Below are 22,486 nucleotides of genomic sequence, written 5' to 3'. Positions count from 1 at the left end.
TACTTCCTGTCGGCTGAGCTTGTCGTCGTCATGGAAACAGACTGGTCACAATTCTCGTGGAGACCTGTATCGCTAGCGTTTAAACGTATGATGAAACTCGGGTATAGTTCAGTTAACCAACCAGAAAGCAAATAAAAAATGTGATAATGAAATAATGCACTCAGCCCAACGTCGATCACCATTAAAACTAAGTGTATTTAGCAGCAGCCATATCACCCTGCAACTCAAAACTGGCAACCCACTGAAGCTAAGCAGGTGTGAGCCTGGTCAGTACCTGGATGGGAGACCTCCTGGGAAAAACTAAGGTTGCTGCTGGAAGAGCACCCTGTGCTCACCTTGTGGTCCATGTGGGTCCTAATGCCCCAGTATAGTGATGGGGACACTATACTGTAAACAGGTGCTGTCCTTCGGATGAGATGTAAAACTGAGGTCCTGACTCCCTGTGGTCATTAAAAATCCCAGGGTGTTTCTCGATAAAGTAGGGGTATAACCCTGGTGTCCTGGCCAAAATTTCCAATTGGCCCTTACCAATCATGGCCTCCTAATAATCCCCCTATATGAATTGGCTACATTACTCTGCTCTCCTCCCCACTGGTGCACTATTGCTGCTGTTGCATCATCATCACATTGGTGGTAGTGGAGGGGAGTCCCCATTACCTGTAAAGCACTTTGAGTGCAGTCCAGAAAGTGTAAGCAATTATTATTATTATTTCAACACGTGGACCAGTCTATTGTCTATTGTAGATCCCTGCTTTTGCCTACACAAAATGAATTATTTAAACGTACAGTAATGATTATCCACATTGATAATCTTCTGTGAAAAAAGTGTTTGCTATCATTAGTGCAAAAGTGACTTTTAACATTTTTATTCATGTCCTTGTGTTCTCTTCACTGGAAGTGTGTTCACTGGATGTGTGTTTTCTAATGTGTTCTCAAATGCCAAGGTCCCTGGTCTAATGTAATCAGGAAAGTCTAGTATGCAATATTCTTCTCATTCAAGAATTCTCTCAAAACCTTTATACCTTGTTTATTTCGATTTGTTCTATACTGAGTGGCATTCAAGCAGTGACCAAAATTGGGTTTACAAAATACTATTTTAAGGTTTAGTTAGCTGTTAATGTAAAGGCATATGCCAAAGTAATGATTCATATTGTAATGTTCTTCACCCTTGAAAAGGACTGTTCCTGTAACCTCTGCCATTTCCCCTTTAAAGTGCACCTTTTCCTCTTTCTCCTCTTTAAAGCAGGCAAATGCCTTCCTCTCCTATCTCTGGCCCTTAACTAGCTCCCTGCAGTCCTGTGCCTTGGATGAGATGAGAGAGGCTGGGATAGTGGAGCCATCAGACATCCCCTGGAGGTTCCTCATAGTGAATGTTCCTAAGAAGGATGGCACCTGGTGTTTCTGTGTCAAAAGCCATCAAAAGCTCCCACCCTGAAGGAGAAGGACTTCTGATTCCCTTGCTTGCTCTGACAACACATCTCCTTCTGAGGAGTATAACCCCCCAGAGTCAGATGGTCCCACAGCATCCTCAGATGAGGGGTGCCAGTACATCTCCAGGACTTCAAAGTCAAAGACTTCAACAGTCTAAACCTGTTGTGGGGGGAAGAGGGGAACAGACTGTTCCAGTATCCCCTGAGCTGCTACCCTCCAGACTGCTTCTCCCACACACCGCCTGCACTACCACATGGCACACCACAATATGAATCATAAAATACCGTAGGCTTTGCTGAAGGATTTTGTTACCTTTTAATTCCACGAAGCATTAAATTAGCACCTCTCTACTTTAAATTGTAATAGAAAAATAATTTTTCTGTATTTCTTTAACATACAACTCCGTTTTTGTCATCTAATCAGCTTAATAGTACTGGGGATATCGATTGTTACATTTGTTTAATAACACATCGAAGAAAATAATTTCCACAATATTCGGATCTAAGGCGGTCTTCATCTATGTATCGCATTCAGTGGCACGCATTTGACTCTCTGTGCGGTTTTGGCATATAAACCCTTCGAGACTCTCGGTCTCGGGTAGGAGTGTACTCTGTCTGCGAGGGTAAGTGGGATGTGGTGTTGGAAGAGAGGTGGTGTGGAAAGAGATATCTGTGGCGCTTGCAATACTACCCAGGTGAAAACAAAAATACATACGACAATGTCCAATAAGGTAAGTGTGAATGTAACCCTGTATTGCCATTTATTTCATTTTGATGAAATCATGTGTGTGTGTGTTCATAATTTGGGTTGAAAGCAAAACCTTTTATAAATTGTATTTATCCATATTTTAAGAATCACGTTGTGGTAGGCTTAATACGATTACATTTCCTTTGAGGCAGTCGAAATAGTGTTCATATTAACAGAAGTTTTTACGGTTAACCAAAAAAAATCATGTGGGGTGTAGTTAATGCAGAAAAAAAATCAGACCCATTTATTGTGAGTTTTAATTAAAACTATATGGTCTAGACTCATAAATACTGCAGTTGGATAGCCACATGGTAACACTTTAAAATAACATGACCGAAACGCAGCCTGGCATTTAAAAATAAAGGCATTATATTTTTTTTTGTTCGAGTGCTTTGTGCAAGCATCCTTTGAAACCGTTAGCACGCTTAATGCACTTCACACTGTACAGTAGTTCTATTGCAATCATGAAACACATCTCTGAAACACTTCAGTATTGGTTTAAAATGAAATCTTGATAGACATATGAAAGACATAGTGTATGTATACAGTATGTGCGTGACTGTGTATGCTCATATACAACCACGTATGATTAGTTCCATTGAAAGGGGGGGTATCGCATATTGATTTTGCTTTATTTTCCTAAACTGAACTCCTGCGTTTGTGAAGATACGGAAGGGAGACATTAGTAAATAAACCGTGTCTGCGGATTCAGAATTAATTCTGGAGTAGGTAAACGCCTAAAAAAATCTTGCATTATTTTATATTGAATTTAGCTCTGTTGGTGTAATTTACTCTGACACGAATCGTATGTAGATCTATTAATATTACATTAACTATACTGATTTCGGTGGAAAATAGGAATAGTCTACTGTCAATGCTGTGTTATTTATTCGGAATTCTTTATTACATTTGCGACCTTTCCGACTGCTTTACCAAACCACAAGGAAGGTATTTTTTGAAAGCGTAATAAGAGGAGTGTGCACATTTCTGTTTAATTTGGGTTTAAGAAATTTCGAGAAAAGTTCGAGAGTTGCCGCTTGGACCCATAAATCCTGGACACGTTGATGTAGACGAGGAAAAAGAGAATAAATCGCTTGTAAATTCAGTGTTAATATCAAATTAATAAATCTATAATGCTGATTAATTCCTCTGTGGGATCTCGCAATACGTAAGTCCTATATGACTTTTTAAAAATAAAAAGCATCTTGAAAAAGATATAAGAAAATATATCTACTTTATCAACTTAAATCTACTGGTTATTTGCAGCCACCCTTATTTAAATTTAAAATCTACTGTGTGTATTGTGTTCATACTGGTTTCCTTACTCAGACTGCTGTTTAATTAGCTGTGCACTGTTCCTTTTACAGGTGAGAACCTAAATTGGTAAAAGCACAAATCATTGACAGTCTTAGTCATAATAACCTATTCAAAAAACACAGAGGGGAATTAACAACGCAATACACAAGAATTGAAAACAACAGCAATTGTTGCTTTTTTTTTTTGCTTTTTCTGTTCAAAGAGCCGTTTATCCACACTGTACTGTATGTTTGGACTGCAATAAGGAATGGGGAAATTAGACCAGTATATGAAAATAAAAAACTCCTCCTAAAGGAAGGGCAACTTTTGAATTTTTAATATACATATCTGCCAGGTGTATCATCAGATGTTTTTACTCATAATACATTTATGCATACAAAAGTGAAAGATCAGATATCAGGATAAACTATTGAGTTTAAAAACAAATACAATTTAAAATAATTTAATTCACATTGACAGATGTGTCAAAGATTTTTTTATATTTCCGATTTATTGAAAATGCATCTGTGCGGTGCGCTTTTCACTAAAATGTTAAAACTATAACATAAGGTAAAAAAAATGAAAGCATAGTAGTAATTAAAATAAAAGTGAACATGGAGGTTTCACACAGACAATATTAAATACAGACAAAGGAAAAAATAAGTGGGTCATATAGTCTTGACTGAATGAAATTTGTGCTTGATTGCACTTATTACAGATAACTGGCCTCAGCTTAATATCTTAGAATGGCTGCATTCTGGATCTCTGGAGCTGTTCCGTTGACTTATTGCTGTTAGACTGAGCAATAAGTCTGATGTGTCTGAATTCTCATGCCAGTCATTCATTCTTGCTAATTTAGTGTGGGTCAGTATCCTGCCCTGCTACAGCTTAAATACAACAAAATGTTGCAGTTCACTTTGGTGCAGCTCAGTTTCACTCAAATCTGTCCTCTAGGTAGCTATTAAGAAAAGCTGACATTGCAGTGGCCTGTCTCTGCCATCATCCTTGTGTAGCATATATGCCTTGATGTGCGATGCTCCCCACCTTCCATAAAATTCTCTACTCTTGGCCAGATTGCCATTGACACCTGTTCTAGCTGTAAGAACAGGTTTCTATAGCCCACTATCTACAGTATCACTGTAGAGTGACCAAAATTATACCTCACACCATAACAGACAGGCTGCTTTATTTTAATTTGGATGAGCAGTTTAATAATAATAATGTGAGACATATTGGGGTGAACACGTTCAGTGTTCTGTGTGTGGTAATTTGTTTGGTGTGCGTGAAGTTTTATTTAATCTCTGACCCAGGGAAAAGTGTGGTGTGGGCGGTTGAGGAGAGAATGCAGGCTCGCGCTGTGTCCGTTATTCTTTTTCTTCTTCTTGCTTGGTCTGCTAGTTTTTTTTTTTATCAATACAGTTTGATAATCGGCCAGTGAAAGCTCTGTTTTCCTTCCAATGAATGCCTAAAACCCTAATCGAACCCAGGATTTTACAATAATAATAATAAATTCCTTACACTTAGTGGGGACTCCCCCCCCACCACCACCACCAATGTGCAGCCCCACCTGGATGATGCGACAGCAGCCATAGTGCACCAGTACACTCACCGCACATCAGCTATCAGTGGGGAGGAGAGCAGTAGTTGATGAAGGTAAAGCCATGATTGGTAAAGGCCAATGGGAAATATGGCTAGGACGCCGGTGTAACCTACTCCACTACTCACCATGGGATTTTTAATGACCACAGAGAGGCAGGACCTTGGTCTTATGTCTCATTCAAAGGATGGTGCCTTTTTACAGTAACGTCACTATACTGGAGCATAAGGACCTACACAGACCTCAGGACTTGCACCACTTACATCTCTTTCAGCAATAACCTCAGTTTTTCCCAGGAGGCCTCCCATCCATACACTGGCTAGGCTGACACCTGCTTAGCGTCAGTGCGATGTCAGTTGTGAGTTTCAGGGATATATACAGTAGCTGCTGGCTGGTTTAAAGCTATAGTTAAGCTAAATGAAAATGAATGTGCTGGACAATACCACAGTTAATATGTCCACTGCATTAGTGCTGCAATTAACTGTATGGACTGGATTTATCAATGGAAAGTGACAGCGACCCTGAAGGCAGGAAGGTGTGATAATGTGTTCAGTCCTTAAAAGTTGTCGGCTTCAACTGGCTTTCCATGGGGCGACAATATGGTTTGTGTTTTGATGTGAAATGATGTTTGATGGTTCTCATACACAATGTATGAGCAGCAGTGTTGCATGAAGCACTGCTCTGCTCGCTTTAGGTGTCAGGTACCCACATGATTGATTGTGTTCTGTATTCTTTTCAAATAAACAACATTTGATATTGGGGACATCCATTGCTTTTGAGTCTTCACAATGAATACCATACACATTCATTGTTCAGGAATGCTTTCTCTTTAGAGAAACTACTGTATGTACAGTACTATGACTCTCCACAGACTGAAGCTTCCTCTTACCTGTACCTGTATTTGCAACTTGCAGCGCATGTACTCTGAAGTCATTAGAATGGCACGCTTGAATCAGAGAAGGTGTATTCTTCTAATTTTAGGTCTTTATAAGATTGTTTAGTTTTTATTTTTGAAAATATTCTAAAACCCTTGTTTCTTTCAGCACTAAGAGTTTTATGACATTAAGGTAGCATACATTATGTTCATATTTATGAAGATAAAACTTTACAAACTGTACAGGTTCCTACAGTATACTGTTAGTAAATAACAATCGACCACATAGAGCTATTAAAGAGATTCCTCTGCAGTGGTTCAAATAATATTAATAATAATGTATAGCTAAAATAAAGCCTTGTATGAATATTCAAATGTTATTTTTCATAATTGTTTTTCTGTACAGGCAAGTCTGATGAAGCAGGTGGCACACATATCTCAAAATGCAGCAAAAACACTTCAGGGTAAGTCAACCAGAATCTATTAAAATATTTTACAGTGATACAGTGTCCACTTTGCAGAACTTGACAGGTGCCATTTTGTATAACTCTGAATGTTATACTGAATAGTACAATTTGATACTGTTTAAATGTATTTATATTTATTTATGTAACATAAAACAAAGATTTTAAATCAATTTCCAAAAAGTATTCATAATATTCACAACTCAGATCTCAATATGGTTCATTTCTATGGTTTTTGTTTCCTATATGATGTTTCAAAAAATAAAGACAAAATTCTATTTTATCATAATAGGGAAATGTCTTAATGCATACCTATTTTTAAGTTGAAAGTTGAAAATATTTTTAGTTATCCAAGTCAACAGTCAACAAGTAATATCAAGTTATCCACTGTTTTTGATTTGTAAGATTATCAACAAAGTTTCCTTACATTTTCTAAATCACTTTATCCAAGTCAGGGTCGCGGTGGACCCGGAGCCTAACCTGGCAAGCAATGGCCAAAAGGCAGGATACACCCTGGATGGGACACCAGTCAGTCACAGGACACACACAGACACAAACATTAACTCACACCAGGGCTGATGTTGTTGAAGTCAGTTAACCTACCAGTATGTCTTTGAACTGTGGGAGGAAACTAGTGCACCCAAGGGAAACCCTCACAAAGGCAGAACATACAAACTCCATGCCGATAGCATCCCCAAAAATTGAACCCAGGACCCCCACGCTGCAATGCAGCAAAGCTAATGCCGTCCTCAACAAATTTTGACCTGAGTGATAAAGATGGTATATATTCTTTATTTATACATTTCTTTTCTCTTTATCGTAGAAGCAGAAATTGATGACACGCAGCTTCTTACTTTGACAAGACAGGATCTGAATGAACTACTTCCAGGACCCACTAATTTCCAAATAAGGAGAAAGATTATGGACTTCATTACTGCTTCAAAGGTAATACGGTGCTCTTTGTAACAATAAAGGCGTCTGCGAGAACAGAGAAATGTCAGTTCATGCCTTTTAAAAGAGGTTACTTTGATTTATTATCAAAACATTTTCTGGATGGAATACTTATTAAAGTAATACTAGTGTGTGAAGTGTATGAATAGTGTTTGGCACACAGCAGGGATAGCTTCATATACTGATCTTCAGACGTAACTGAGAAAATGTTCTCCTAGGGTTATTTCAGGATTCTGTCTTTGTCTTTACGCAAGTCTTTGCGTAACCTGAGTATTGCGCAAGTAGGCGGTGATTCTTTTTTAGCCCTCGTTTGAATATGTATAGAGAATCACCACGCATGATATTGCTGCCTTCCTCCCTTATTTTCCTTAGCTGTATCTGAAGTGAGAAAGGAGGGACAGGACAGCAGAACTCCAGGCTCACCGGGGTTTATTTTCTTTTAATGGTTAACAGGACAGTGGTCATGGAGGGAGGTAGAGGGCAAGAGGGAGAGAACATAGCAACAGCTCGCAGTTGTTAATCACTTGCTTTTCCTGATGCATATCCATGATTTAGATTCTGATATTTGGAAAAAGGTGTGTTATCTAGCTGTTTGATATCCACAGCGGTTTAAAAAAACTAGCTATTAAACCAATTCAAATTCATTTTTTATTGACCAGCAAGATCTCCAGATACTACAGGATGTGTTTAGTAGCAGACAGTGTTGTTTGTTCCCAGTATTTCTTACGGCACTCTTACTAGAGTATGCCGAATTGTTAAGAGAAAGAAGGCAGGACAAACTGTACTGTATTAACTTGAGCACAGAAACTATAAAATGGATAAAATGACTTGATCAAAGGTAATGTGTGGGAGGGATAGGGAGAGAAATCAATGTGGGAACTTCTACACTTTACAATATCGAAGCACTGAAGGCTAATTTGTTTGGAATTTGCTATAGTTTGAGAAACCAGCAAGCAAGTGATAAACTTCATACACTCGATAACACAAAATCGGAGGAACTGGAACTGGATACAGTGTTGTTTGAGTGATTTTCACAGACAGTTTTGGAAGAAGCTGCATTTTGGAACCATTACTGATTGAGAAAGCCAGAGAGTGTTATAAAGAAATGAGTAATGGAACCCTGTGCTTTTTTGGATGAGTACAGACTGGATGTTCCAGGAGAGAAAAAATCAACCGATCGTGAGGTTGCCGAAAAATTGTCACAATTTTCCACAAATTGGTGGACGAGCAGGGTCTAATTTAAAAGAAAATTTCTAATGTTGGTAAAAAAAAGAATCAAGTAAGTGTTCTTGCTTGTGCTAGTCTGTGTCCTACAGAATTAGGCCTTAATTGGCTGAAAAATACATTCTAGTGCACTCAAGGGTGTTGTTTATTTACCTATGCATTAAATGACAAAATCAAATGACCAGATAGATAAAGAAATTCCTTTGTACTTTCAGTGGAAAATGAACTTCAGAAATAAGAGAAGCTTGAGAATACCAAGGTTATTCTGTTTCTCAATAATTGCCAAGTTCACCCTCCAGATAAGGAACTAGTATCAGGCAATATTTTCGGTGTTTTTACCAGTGAATGTAACCTTCCTAATCCAGCCATTGCACCAAGGAGTAACCTTGATGAACATGAAGGGTATCTACAGGAAAGAGTTTATGAGGCGACATGTAAGTAATAAAGACAGTATCTGATGTTTTCAAGAGAGTTATGCAGTAAAGGATGTCCTTGTGAACATTGCATTTGTATGGAATCATGTGAAAAATAAAACATCAAGGAGGGGTTGATAAATGTTGTGGGCAAATCTTATGTTTGAAGAAAAACTTTCCAATAAAAGGAATTTGTTGGGTTTAATGTGTGACACAAGAAAAGAGCAATAACAAAAGTAAAAGAACTGCAAAAAGGGGTGCCTACCACATACCGACTGCCAAACCTTACTGATAATGACACTGCAGAGTGGGGTAATGTTCATGCAGAATCTTAGGCTACCAGTTTGTTACTGAAATACCTGAAACCTGGAAAAATAGAATACAGTGATTCAGAAGATGGAATTACAACAGAAAAAGGAGATGTGTCGTGGACTCAGGCTAGTAATGCCTCAGACACTTTTATTAAGTCAGCTGGGAGACAGGTTTTCTTCGAGCACCACTATGTTTTCCAGATGTACACCATGCCGAAATTGCTATTGCACAGACAACTGGAGTTTTTCATGCCAGCAGACATTCACAAGTTTTTCCAAAAAGCTTCTGCCATTTGAGCTTGTGCCAGTGAGCCAACACCCTCCTCGCCTACAGCTGCTTCGTTAGATGTGCTGGACATCAGTGATCCAGGAATGCTTCCAGATACTGAAGTTGTGGATGAATCGGGGGTGGAGGGGCAGCAGGGCTCTGTAAGCTTCAGTGCTTTGTGTCAAGGTTTTAGAAAATAAAATTGAAAATAAAAAAAAACTACAGAGGTGCCTAAGCTGTGTTCAAGTACTCTATTGCATAAATAGGTGAGCACCTTAATGCCCTAACCCTGTTTCGTGTACTGTGAAACATTATTATAGTGTAATGCATTTAAATATAAACGACTGTACTGCAAAACTGCAATATTGCTCCCCAATATGAAACAAGTCAGCTTTCCTGAATATGTGCTTTGCATGGTAAATATCACTAAATAATATTGTTTTACAGTCTAGGCTTAGATTATTCAGTGTAATTTTGTCTTTGTGTGTGAGTTTATGATCCATATGAATATTGCTACAGTAACCATCTATTTCCATTACCCAGCCATTGAAAATCTCCATCTTAGCTGGATAACAACACTTTCACTGTAGTTAGGAGACTAATTACATATGCAGATGATTACAAAAATAAGCGGAGTGACAAACATAGATATACAGTAACAGCAAGTTAATTAGAAAGAGATGGGCAGACACGTGGCAAGTGAAATTTAACATTGATACATCCAAATCATTAACATTGATAGGTCCAAGTAGTAGGAGTAACATACACTATACACATTGCTTAGAATAACGTGTTCAGTTTTCATCCTCACATCACAATTTGGATAGGCTTAGAAAGAGTTCAAAGAAGATCAACAGCAATGAGTCTTGGTCTCAGGGGGCTGTCATAAATGCTAAAGGGAGAGATTTGTTCAGTCTAGAACCAAGGCTATTGAGAGAAGAGCTGATTCAAGCATGTAAGATTTTAATGAGTATAGATGGGGTCATCTCAGTGGACTGTTTCACACTCTGTAGTGAAACAAGGACACATTTGGAAACTAAAAGGTAATTCATGTGTTCAGGACAAAGAATAGGAAACATTTCTGTAAACAAAGAGAGTTTTAAGTTGTAACAGGATTCCCAGTCAAGTGGTTGAGGCCCAACTCCTGTTTTTTTTTAGCAAAGTCTGGATGATAATTTAGTTTAATTTAACTAACAAAGAAGCCAAAATGGCTGAAAGGCCTGCTAGTTTGCATCCTTTCATATTTTCTTAGATTTGTAGCCGGCACTTAAAACGTTACCTCTGATGGGTGTATTTCAAACTAATTTTTTGTATCTTCAAAATATGAAATTAAAACAAATCCAAACATTCACCCATGTGAAATATAAGCCCAGTATGTCATGGTGGTTTTTAATTTATGAGGTTGCTTCTTTCTAACCAGCAATGGGTCGCCATGAGGAAGTGAGTTTTAAATTGCAAGTTATGGTTGGGGCTGATGTTTTGATATCGGAGTACATGGTTCGAAACAAGAGGAATAGCTATACTGTATATGTTGCCTTGTTAATGTTGTTTTTTTTTCACAAATTACTTTAAAATGTTTAAAATGTTTTTTTCCCCATATAGACAGTATTCTAACCTAGGGGTAGCCAGCTCTGGTTCTGGGGAGTTACATACTGTAGCTCAACATGTTATTCAGGTTTATACTATAACCATTGGTTGACTAATATCAGTAACTATATTCAGTAAATTTGTATGATCAAAGTAGGAAGTAACTAACTCAGTTAAGGACTGGCCAGCTTTGGTAATTTATGGTCCTGGGGTGTAAGGCGTTTCAGTTTCAAATGACTGCATTACCAGCTTAACTGATCAAAGTGCAGTTGCTCCATCTTCACAAACGACTAAACTAGCACAGCCCACAAAAGAGTGTGCCTCTCCAGGACCACTGTTGGAAACCTCTTTTCTAATATGTTAATAAATACTTACATAAATTATCTTTTTTTTTTAGCAAAAGTCAAACCGCACCAGAGTGGAGTCACTTATTAAGTCCCTTTTAGATCTGGTTCCAAAAGGTAGGTCAGAAACTCTTTGAAGTCAAATAAAAGAAACAGTAATGGCCGGAATAAACTAAATCTTCAACCCTCCTGCCAACAGTAAATGCCAGAAGCGCCACTTAGTGGCAGATTTGTGTGACAGAGTTTGTCATATATTCAGTGGAAAGCTTCTAACAAGCTCTGTTTTTTCCACTTGTCAGTGGGTGGGCGGATCAGAATCACACAGAGCTAAAACAGATTCCAGCTGTACAATTGTGAACTTACAATGTCCAGAAAAGAAGGTGTAACAGGAAAAAAAACATCTTTAGACGTCAAATAATTGAGTCATGTAGGCCTGGGTAATGCATGTTTTATTTAGTAACACTTTCGTGTTGTGCATTACTGCATGAATTTAGCTAACTTTGTTATTTATTTCCAATTTAGTGTTTTTAGTGTTTTGGGAGCATATCAGTGCTCTATGTACCTAAATGTATTGTGAGTTACTAGTAAATTATAAAGGAAATTGTAGCAAATTAGAAGACTTATTAAAGGAAATAATGAAATTAGAATGAAGATGACAATACATAGTTCGCTTCAGTAATTTTCATTTTTTCATTTTGTCCTTTAAACTTTCATTGTCTTAAAACAGACTCACTTGTTTCTGGAGATGTTCTGCACAACTATCTTCTCGTCCTCAAAGACATGGAAGTGCAACTGAGAAGTGTTTTAGACTTTTTACAGCAGCACATTCATCAGTTGGACCGACTAGGCCAATGTGATCCAATGCAACTGGACGAGAAAAAACACAGAGATGAAAAGCCAAATAAAGGCCAGCTAAATGCATGCCATGATTGCAATCAATCTCAGGTGGACCCCTGGACTCCTCCTCCCAATTCAGGCAAGTTTCTCAGCATAGCTCTTTCTTTGCATGCCAGTATTTTGCTGTATTGCAATATATTTAATGCTACCTATAGTATATTCAGAAATCAGAATGCACTTTTTGAGTTGTGTATTTATCCAGTACACATTTATTCCAATCCATATATTTAAAATATCTTATAGCGCAAATACCACAGAAATAAAACATTTCAAATGTATTATAAAATACAAATTCAACACCTTATGGGCTAGGTTATAGATGCTGTTTTAGTGGAATATTGTTAACAGTACGTAGATGGATTAGGTTTACAGTTCACATTGTAGTAATATGAGGGTTTTTAAGCTATTGGAGCAATTACAAATTGGAACTTTAAATTGCTTAAAATCCATTGAAACTAGAGCTGGGCACAGTCAGTCAAGCACTGAAAGAATTAAAATCAACAAATACAAAGTACTGTCAGTGATTCAGCTGAAAAAGTATAGTCACTAGGAATAACAACACCTAATAATTAAACATATCGGAAGGTATATTGGGTGTTTTAGTCACACTAAACTTGTCTTAACTCGCTTGGCTGAGGGCTAACCTCCTGGTTAGAGGACGAGGAGGCTGGGACCCCCTTGCAGAGAGAGGAGTGACCAAGGGGCAGCTGCACAGGTGGAGATGGGGAGGAGGAGTGTTTTTACAAGAGAAATTATGCCAGGAAGCATTACAATTTACTGTCTGTCAGCTGTGATTGATTGAACATGACTCTTGTCGTGGCTCCTGAATGTTTGCTATGAACTCCATTAATCTGAAATATTTCCTGAAAAGGCAATCTTCAGCTTTAAATGTGCACTTTCCAAAACATAGGCATGGCTATAGATGGACTGTGTTATGGTTAGGAGTATGGTTAGGAGTATTCAAAAAGCCTCTGCCTGTTTGCTAAAGTTTGTAGTCTTACTTGGAAGCAGGGCAGAGGTAGCTACATATCTCAGCAAGAAATGAGAAGGATTGCCGTATTATTTCATGGGCGATGAGGCACTGTTGCTAATTTAATTGTGTTTTGGAGGAGAAAATAGCATGGCAAACATAACTCTAGGGCAGGTATTTGAAGCACTGTTCTACAGTATGTGCTGGGGCCTTGGTTAAAGATTAGAAAACTATTTCCAGCTGAAGAGCAAGGTTGGAAGATGCAGAAGGAAAGATGATTAAAAAATACCACAACAAATATGTTTCCTACGATTGATTAAAATGTGGAAAAGTAGAAACATTGATCTTTAACAGAAGAAGCTTGTTGTCAAGTTCTTGGCGTTGGTTTGCAGTGCCTTGGATCTGCATAACTCCTGTGTACCAAAGAAGAACAGATATTATTTCTCTTCATGTAAGTAATTTGTCATGAATTCAGAAGATTTCTCTTTGGAATGAGAGTAGGTCTCTTCACTTTCCAAAATTAGATTGTAAATCAGTGATGAAATTTAAAATCCATTACAATGCATTCGCCAAGATTACGTTTTAAGAAAAAATCCAGCATTAAAAAATACTTCTATTTTTTTCTAATTTAATGACACCACAGTAAACTATATCGCTAACTGCAAACATGGTACATGTGTATACAAAAACACATGTTAACTGGCATAACGTTTTGTTCTTGTCACTGTTTTGAAAGTGAAAATAAGGATGTTTTCTACACTGTTTAATATAAATACATATTTAAATATAATATGTGTTGCAGATCAGAAATAACTATAATATTCTCTTTTTTTTAGTCTTTATTCCAACAGGTTATCCTGTCACAACTGGCTTGATATGATTCCTAGTTCTTATTTTAAGAATATAAAGTTAATTAGTGGAATGGAGGGCATTTGGCCCGTGTGGCATTTTTGGTTGCTACTGTAGTACTGTAGCTAATTGGATTTTGATTTAAATTGGCAATTTCCATGTTATGAGTACAGTAGCACTCTAATAGAAAAGAGCTGTCAACATCAAGCTGTAACACTTCTCTTTGTATTTTTGTAAATTCTCTTTGTATTTTTGGAAATGGTTAAAAACAACGCACAGAAGAAAATCAACAGAGCACAATATGAGAGTGAAGATTACTCAGGCATGGGTATTATTCCACAGAACTGCACCTGCATTTTCACTTTAAACCAGATACAGGATATAAAAGAATGATCTTGAATGTGTTGAGTATATTCACAGGTTCAGGATTGGGTTCCAAACACAGTAAGGAACCAGTAAACTTGTTTTTTAATTAAAGTCTTAGAACCTTGAGTTGGAATTAATCAGTAACTAATGTTCCTTATTTTTTTTCTGATTTTGTAAGTGTGCATATGTTTTCTAGTTTCAGATCTTGTGGTTGAAACTCTTCGTACTCACTACATACTGGGTGCAGAGAAGGCTTTTGTTAGCAAGCTCAGCCAGCATCTCACCAACTTTGCAATAAGAGTGCTGACAAAAGGCTATGAAAATACCTCTGGTAATGCGGTGCTGGTCTTCTGCCCTGTACACTCCCGAGTTGGGGCCGATATTGAAGAAGCAACCAAGAAGATTCCCAGTAAGTAGTTCCCATGTACTTAGGAAAAATATAAATCTGAAAAAAAAATTGAAAGTATAATTTTACAGTATTTTATTCATAAAATATATTAAAAGTCTTTTACGATCTAGTACAACGTATTTCCAGTATAATGTATTTGGTTATATACTACAATATATTTTATTAATGTGTAAATTATCGCCATTTTTATTTTCCACTTCCCTGTTTCAGTTTTCGGTTCCTCAATTTTTATATAACTCAGACCTTAAGTAGCATAACTTTACATACAACTCGGAAGCAACCCTTTCTCAGCTGTTGCTCAGAATATGAATACATAGAGAGGATTAGCATTCACTTTATTTTAATCAGGAGATCATCTTGACAGGCAGCCCTGTTTATTTACAAGGAAATGTTGACAGTCACCTGGACCTTACCTTCAGAAGCTAGACATTTGGTTCATGATACATAGTAACTTAACCTTTAATTTGTTCAGGTAATTTGTGAAAAGGCAAAGAGCACAATACAAATTCTACAAATTTGTTCAATACGAGAAATTTTGTTTGCATGTGACATTTGCAAAATTGCACTTTAAAACTTTACATTGTTGACACATTGGCAAGCAGACTCTGATCTAAAGAACACCTGGGGTGGCACATGGATGGAATTCACTGCTTGTACTCTAAAATGCTTCTTCTTTCCAACAGCAAATAAAAATGCCGTCCTGGTGGTGATGCACCATACTCACGATCCAAACCGGGTTTTGTCTGAGAGCAGCAGGCTGGTGAACAGGACTAATATAGTGGAGACTGTGGACTGCCTGTTCCATGAGACTGTGGGATTACTGGAGTGTGAAGTGAATACCCAAGCCATAGTGAAAGTCAGTTCTGCATTGCAAAAATACCTGTGAAACGTGAAAAGTCATTTTGAACCATAGGAAAGAGCACCTCTGATAGTAAGATACCAACCACTAAATACATGTGTAAAAAGTTCAGAAAATGCAAACATTTACACTTTCCCCTGATGAAACGGGGTTTCCAAAATGAATGCAATGCTTATCAAGACTTAACATTTTCCAGTTCCCTGTTTAAGGGGAGCTACTGTATAATCCCGCATGTTTTTTAGGCATTGTAGTTGTGTAGCATCCTCTTATCACTTGCACAAGACCTGGAAAAAAAAGTGAAGTACAATCAAATACAGCCAGTGAAGGGGCAGCTTAATCAGTCAGCAGCTGGCTTATGCAGCAATACTGTTCTTGACCAGAGCGACTGCCATGGAAAGAGAAGGCCTGCGTAGCGCAGCTCAGTGGTTCTCTTTTACCAAGAACACGAAAGATAGTGTTTACTACAACATAACCAGTCACAAGCAAACATGAGCTCTTGGTCAGTGATTAAACACATTTCGGGCTATGTGAATTCTGTTACTAAACAAAACAAAAAGTCAATAGAAAGGGCAAAACAGTCAAGCCATAAAACAACTAAGTCATGAACTGAATCACAGCCAAATGTGAAATAAAGAAGCACTGAAATAATAGGGATCCACATCTTGAATGGAAAGATAACTAAAACTCTATACATTTTATCTTACAACCCTTAACAAAGATTTTCAAAATGAACGCAATGCTTACCTAACATTTTCCAGGTCTCTGTTCACTGAGCATTTTTGTACTTACTGCAGTTTGATTGCAGTACATCTTTTTCAGCTACAAAGGGGGAAACGTGGAAAAAAGAAAGTATATACCATACTGTACTAAGTGAATAAGAAAATCCAGAGGGTAAGCAAACCAAGAAAGGTTTCGAGACTCAAACACAGTGTTATGTGTGTGTTGCCTGACATTTTACAACTTTTTACATTGTATGAGTACTTTAAAAAGGCAGCTGTTCATTCACAGTCTTCTTTTTCTCCAACTGAGTCCATTCCATATAGAAATTATATTAACAATATTAACACTTAAGACTATGGGCACTTCTCTAGGATTGACTAAAATGCATATACCAGACATTCATGTAATATTTTTTTGTATACTATAATCAGAAATTGCACATTATGTAACATTTTTCATTTCTGTGCCAAGCTCAGTTTCGATATAAATCCCTTTCTGAAAATGAACTGAAAATCAGTCATTATGTATTTGTATCTAAACGGGCGTTCCTCACCAAGTGATTGGACATCCGTAGAGCTTTTCACAGGCTTTTGCCCTTTTATATGCACATACTTCACAACTAACCCATCTATGGTTAAAGAAAGCTATATAAACTGTGCCAAATAATATGTATTTACAGTACTACTTACTTGAAGACATAAGACTCAAGAACTCAACTTGTTCATTTTTCGTCACAATAATTTTATTTTAATGAGCTCTTATACTGTACAAAAGCTCACACTTTGCAGAACAAATTTTTCCGCTAGGGCACCAGAACTTAATCTGTAATCACTGCATTTCAAATTAATGTCACCCACCCTATTCCATTCCATTCTCTAAACAAATTTACTCCCACCCTTCAATACAAAAAACATGTTCTGCAATCACTTTACAATCAATCGTTGCTTAAATGAAAAACACAGCAATCTCAATATTTTACATTCCAGCAGAATTTCTCTGTGAAGAATCACTTACAGCACAACACCTGAGCAGGGTGCTCACTGCATTTAAACAGGAGACAGGAACAGAAACACATTGTTCAAAAAGTGATGGAACAGGGAGGAATGAACAGAAGCAATCTACAGTATATATCAGATGGTTTTTAAATCAGATAGGGATTTTTTTTTAAATGGTGCTTTTTTTTTAATAGCAGTGTTGACCATTCTGCACAGTGTTACTGCATGAACACCTACCCATCCTTTGCCAGAAAATGGCTTGTCCTGGTGAGAGCTGAGGCAGCCCAGAGCCCCTCCCAGAAGCACAGGGCTGCTGTCCATCTCAGGGCCACCAGGAAAGGGATGATTTCGGGAGGTGGGAGCAAACCAGAGCACCTGGAGAAACTCCACACAATCCCAGGGGGAGCAAGCACATTCCACACAGGAGCCCAATCTGGAACTGAACCCAGGACCTAACAGCTGTGAGGCAATATCAACATGCCATTAAGCTGTCCTACTGCATAAAGAATCCCCAAAACTGTAATTTCAGTAATAGTTACTGTACTAAGAGTAAGTTTTTTAAGCAGGGGATATAGCAAAATAATATAAATTTCCTTTGGAAAAACTAGGGCTGTCTACTGCTTGCCACTGTTCCCGAGTAGTGGTGCTTTTGTTTTCCTTTATACATTGAAACTGGGGGCAACGGAGTTTGCTGAATTCCACATTTCAATGTCTTAGAAAACTGGGAAAACATGTTTGTGGTTGCAAACCATCTCATTCCTCTTCATACCCCAGGAGATATGTTATAATCCTTAGTTTCACAGGGATTGCACAATTACTTTTTTAAAGATAAAAACACAAGTGCCTAATCAATCACCTGACATTGTGTTAATCAATGTTTACACAGAATGCCATTTGGAGGTTTTTTATTTTCTTTGTGGGACCCATGTCTGCAGTGTGCAATAGTGATAACTGAAAAGGTGTACTGTACTGGTAGCAATGTAGAAAGCAGTACTGTAACTGCAGCTACACAAACACAATTTTACATTATGGTGCTACCATTGACTTTTACAGCTGTCTAGGCAAGCAGTAGCATTTAATTCAAACATCACAAAGCACATTTTATTTTAGCCAAAAAACCCATAGGGAGACCTCACGTCTTATACCCATCGGAAGTGACATCAGATAACATGATTGAAAGTACTGTTTAACATTAAAGCTGCTTAAATTGCTTGTTTTGTGGCTCCATACATGTCCCTTCATGAAAATATCCTAACATTAGTTTATAGGAATGACATACTGTACTTGTCCCTCACACCCAACTAAAAACAAAGCTTTGCAAGAAACAATCAAGTTTGATTATCTGTACTTTATGTATGTAAAAAGGAAACCGTATGTATTGCCATTAAGATTGCTTCATTATTGTTTGTACATAGTAATGATAACTGTGTAAAAAGATAACCCCTTAAAAGCAGCACTCGCTTATATTACTAGCAAATAGAGGCAAAATGCTCAAAGTCTTTCAGATGCCTTAGACTGCCTTGTGTATATCTGTGACAGCACACTAATCCTCTAACTAGCTGCATTTAAATCCCAAAAATTTTAACCAGAAAAATGTGGTGCTTCACTGTAGAGATGCTTAATTGGCCTCTCTACCAGTCTTTGTCATTGCACAGAGCCAGATGAGCCTTCAGATGTGCCTGTAAAAAATCAGGGAGCCATTACCTCCTGAGAACAAATGCTTGTACATACACAAGCAGAGCTAAGCATTGCGTAACTTAATTGATAGAATGAAAGTGTACTGGGCCTCTAGTGCAATAAAAAGATTTCTAATATACTGGTGACTATGCATTGCAAATGTGGCAGTTAATGGGGTTAACTTTGGATGTAAAATAAAATGGAGCATATCTGTAGACATTTGTAAGCATTTTAAAGTTGTGCAAATGCATGTAAAGCTTTTGAATATGTACATTGATTACTTTAAGTGTTCAGAAAAATGTTAATTGTAATTGGTGTGCTGACTGTGTCTATGTTCCCTGGATGAGCTTGTGCTAACCTTTTGCTATTTTGCACTTTAATCGCCAAATCGCAGAGTGCATTTTGATTAGTATTTTTTACTAGGGAATTATTTTGAGACTTGTTCCTTAGAAAGCAACATTAACGAAGCATCCACAAGCTAATCAGCCATGTTGTTGAGGCTGATGCACCATCTTAATTTAAGAATCAGCTGAAATCCTTAGATCAATCATCTAGTGACGTCCATATGGGTCCCTCTCGTTTGTAGTTATTTTTATATACATACTAATTTTAAAGTGGTATAAGAATACCAAATTACATAGTGTGAATCTAGAAATAACGCATTCCCACAGAGTAGTTCAGTTTTTGCTACTAAAAGGGATAACATAAGTGTTTTGGTGCTACACAGACCTACTCCTCAAAATTAAAAAAAAAATCCAGATTAACAGATTTAGTAAAGTAACAGGTTTACTAGTACACTAGAAGTACATTTAATTAGCAGTAGGCAAACCACAGACCAGTGTTACTGAAGAACAACCTTTTCAATTATGACGCAAGTTAAGTCTATTTACAATTTTATTTGAATACTTTACTTCTAACAAATGGAGTTTTATATCTAACTTTTTAAATTAAAGTCAAACTTCTGTTAATTATAACAACAGCCATCTCAGGATTGAATCTTTCTAATCTCTGCAATCCATTATCTCATTTGACAAAAGGCAGATCTGTCTTGTCTATACAGTACAATAAATTCTAGTAATTTCATGTTCATCATTGTCCAGTTCCTAAGAAAACAGCCCTTTAATATCAAATATCTTTCAAAGAAAAAAGAAACAGTACAGTTTACAAATTTTATTTCTCAGTACAATAGAATTTTTAACAACTAACAAATACACAACCCTGCACCAATCGCTTTTGATGACATGACAGTGAGGAAAAGCGACAGGAGGTTAACACAACAGGCTTTTAAAACCCAGTGAAAGTATCTAAACAAATTCCTATTTCAAGCAGGTATTAAAATTAAAAAAGAAAGGCAGTCTCTAGAAATAAAAAAAAGATCAAATTCACCTTCTGATTTCCAAGACACCCCCCCAGGAAAAATAAACATTCAGGAATCTGGGACTTCCTTCAGCGAGCCTCGGACAATTCTCCAGATGCAAATGTAAAGTATTCAAATGGACGATGACATTAAAACAGGTTCTGTTCCACTTTTTTTTCCTGCCTAAAGGAATTATCTTGTTTGTTAACCCAGAACTGATGTTGTGCGTGTAGTACAAGAATGTCTTGTTAAAATACAAATCAAATGCCTCATGTACATGCCTGTAAATACAGTATCATGGCTCTGTCTTTTTTCTCTATGTCTTTTCTGATGATGACAGATAATGTTTACACAGGCCAGCATTTATTCAGACACCTAAATACTGTACTTTAGGATGTACTAGAAAAAAATTCAGTAGTAAATCAATCGTTTACCTTAATACGAACCATTTAAAATGTTTTGGCGTTCAGCAGTTAAATGTGTTTCAATGCATCTACAAAAGAGTTACCACGCTCAAGTTCATGTTACAGAGTGGCTTCACTTCACCTCATAATGCATTTTCTGGCACATTCCTATAACCTCAATTACTGCTCTCCTGCCATCTCAAAAACACATTTTAATCCTCCTACCAAACCTTTCTTGCAAAACAGATGTGTAGATATGGGTTACATTCTTTTATGAAACTGAATCGAGTATCAAAGTGATAACTGGAGCTGAATGCAAAGTGTACTTTTTAAAATGAATACAGCAGGAATTTCGGAAAAAACCTGGGAAAAAGTGCCCTTGGTACATTCAACTGACAAGAAAAGCAGCATGGCAGGGCGCAAGAAAATTCCAGATGTGCCCACAGTTCCATTTCCTGCGATATTTCATTTTCTTTTCGAAATGTTTGGCTTCACAGTCATTGGCTTGGTCCTTTTTTCCGTTCACTCCAGTACTTCTTGTAGGCTTCCTCGAACATGTGCTTGCAGCTGATTCTCGCTTTGAGCCGGGAGCAGATGAGGAAGGAGCCGCCCATTTTGCGGTGCAGAGAATAGGTCTCCTCAGGAGGAGGGGTCAGCCGCTGCTTCAGCATCACGGGGATGAGGTTGTGGATGCGCTGGGTGGTGCTCTGGGAGCCAAAGTCAAAGGGCTTGTCCTCGGAAAAGGCTTCTCCCAGGATCATCACTGCATCCACATGGGCATTCTCCATAGCCTGGTTCAACACAGAATCAGAGGCCATTTGCCATGTTGGTTTTTGCACATTTGTTGGCAGCGTTAAGAAACCTGGTCACATTCAGGGGTCTATGGAAGCACTTTAAAAATCTTAAACTCAACCTCATCTCAGACCCCGAGGTTGTGTTTTATTTGGTTTTACAAAAGTGATGCAGATTAAGCAGAAAAAATACAAATCCAGCCCTGACATACAGTATTATGATGCAAGATCAACACCGAATGTTGGCTACAACTCAGACAGGCAATCCAGCTCGCCTGAACTTAGAAGGAGCTGGTGTAAACGAGGCATGTGATACCCAACTTAACAGCAAGTAATCTGGATGGAAACAACAACTACAAACTACTGGATGCAAGATGGAAAGGGAGTTAATTGTGTTTACGTACAATGTACTGATGTTGACAAAGGACAAAAAGATGGGATAAAAGAAAATGTTTTCAAAAGTTTAAGTGCCCTGTTGGTTTTAAAAATGTGTAACGGTTTAATCTTTTTAAAACCTAGATTTTCAAACGGATAAAAAATTAAGCCTCGTGTTCTCCAACGTGGTGTTCTAACCCAATCTGATTTGTTGCTCGGCAGTTTTGCTGTACAGCTACTAACCACTACCTTACAAACATCAAAATTTGACAGGTTTACAACAGGCTTGCTTTGATGTTACACGGTAACA

The 22,486-nt window shown here is 37.6% G+C and overlaps 2 protein-coding genes and 1 long non-coding RNA gene across 5 annotated transcripts in view; 1 reads left to right on the top strand and 2 right to left on the bottom strand.

Moving 5' to 3' along the window:
* Window positions 1–1,805: 1,805 nt before the first annotated feature.
* LOC148675236 (uncharacterized) lies at window positions 1,806–20,914 on the top strand. Of its 2 annotated transcripts, none has more exons than XM_088626353.1 (8): window positions 1,806–2,161; window positions 6,352–6,409; window positions 7,233–7,354; window positions 11,561–11,624; window positions 12,235–12,483; window positions 14,786–14,998; window positions 15,682–15,929; window positions 16,677–20,914. In XM_088626353.1, exons 1-7 carry the CDS (start codon window positions 2,063–2,065, stop codon window positions 15,882–15,884), a joined length of 1,008 nt encoding a protein of 335 aa, XP_088482479.1. In that variant the 5' UTR covers window positions 1,806–2,062; the 3' UTR covers window positions 15,885–15,929; window positions 16,677–20,914. The 2 variants fall into 2 exon arrangements, with proteins under 2 accessions (XP_088482479.1, XP_088482478.1); XM_088626352.1 differs by having other exon boundaries at window positions 1,807–2,161; window positions 16,652–20,914.
* On the bottom strand, window positions 12,583–15,046 carry LOC148675237 (uncharacterized). Its single transcript, XR_015935478.1, has 2 exons — window positions 14,916–15,046; window positions 12,583–13,787 (listed from the first exon to the last, which is right to left on the bottom strand). It is a non-coding gene; the product is annotated as an uncharacterized LOC148675237 (long non-coding RNA).
* Window positions 20,405–22,486, bottom strand: part of coq8aa (coenzyme Q8A, genome duplicate a) — a 48,821-nt gene continuing 46,739 nt past the window's right edge. For both annotated transcript variants that reach the window (XM_088626350.1, XM_088626351.1), the window contains exon 15: window positions 20,405–21,801. In XM_088626350.1, the coding sequence (XP_088482476.1) occupies window positions 21,508–21,801 (294 nt within the window). In that variant the 3' untranslated portion in view covers window positions 20,405–21,507. The remainder of the gene's footprint in view (window positions 21,802–22,486) is intronic.

Source organism: Lepisosteus platostomus, chromosome 3 (genome assembly GCF_059453375.1).
Source record: "Lepisosteus platostomus isolate fLepPlt1 chromosome 3, fLepPlt1.hap1, whole genome shotgun sequence".
Classification (NCBI taxonomy): domain Eukaryota; kingdom Metazoa; phylum Chordata; class Actinopteri; order Semionotiformes; family Lepisosteidae; genus Lepisosteus; species Lepisosteus platostomus.
This window is presented reverse-complemented; position numbering and strand designations above follow the sequence as displayed.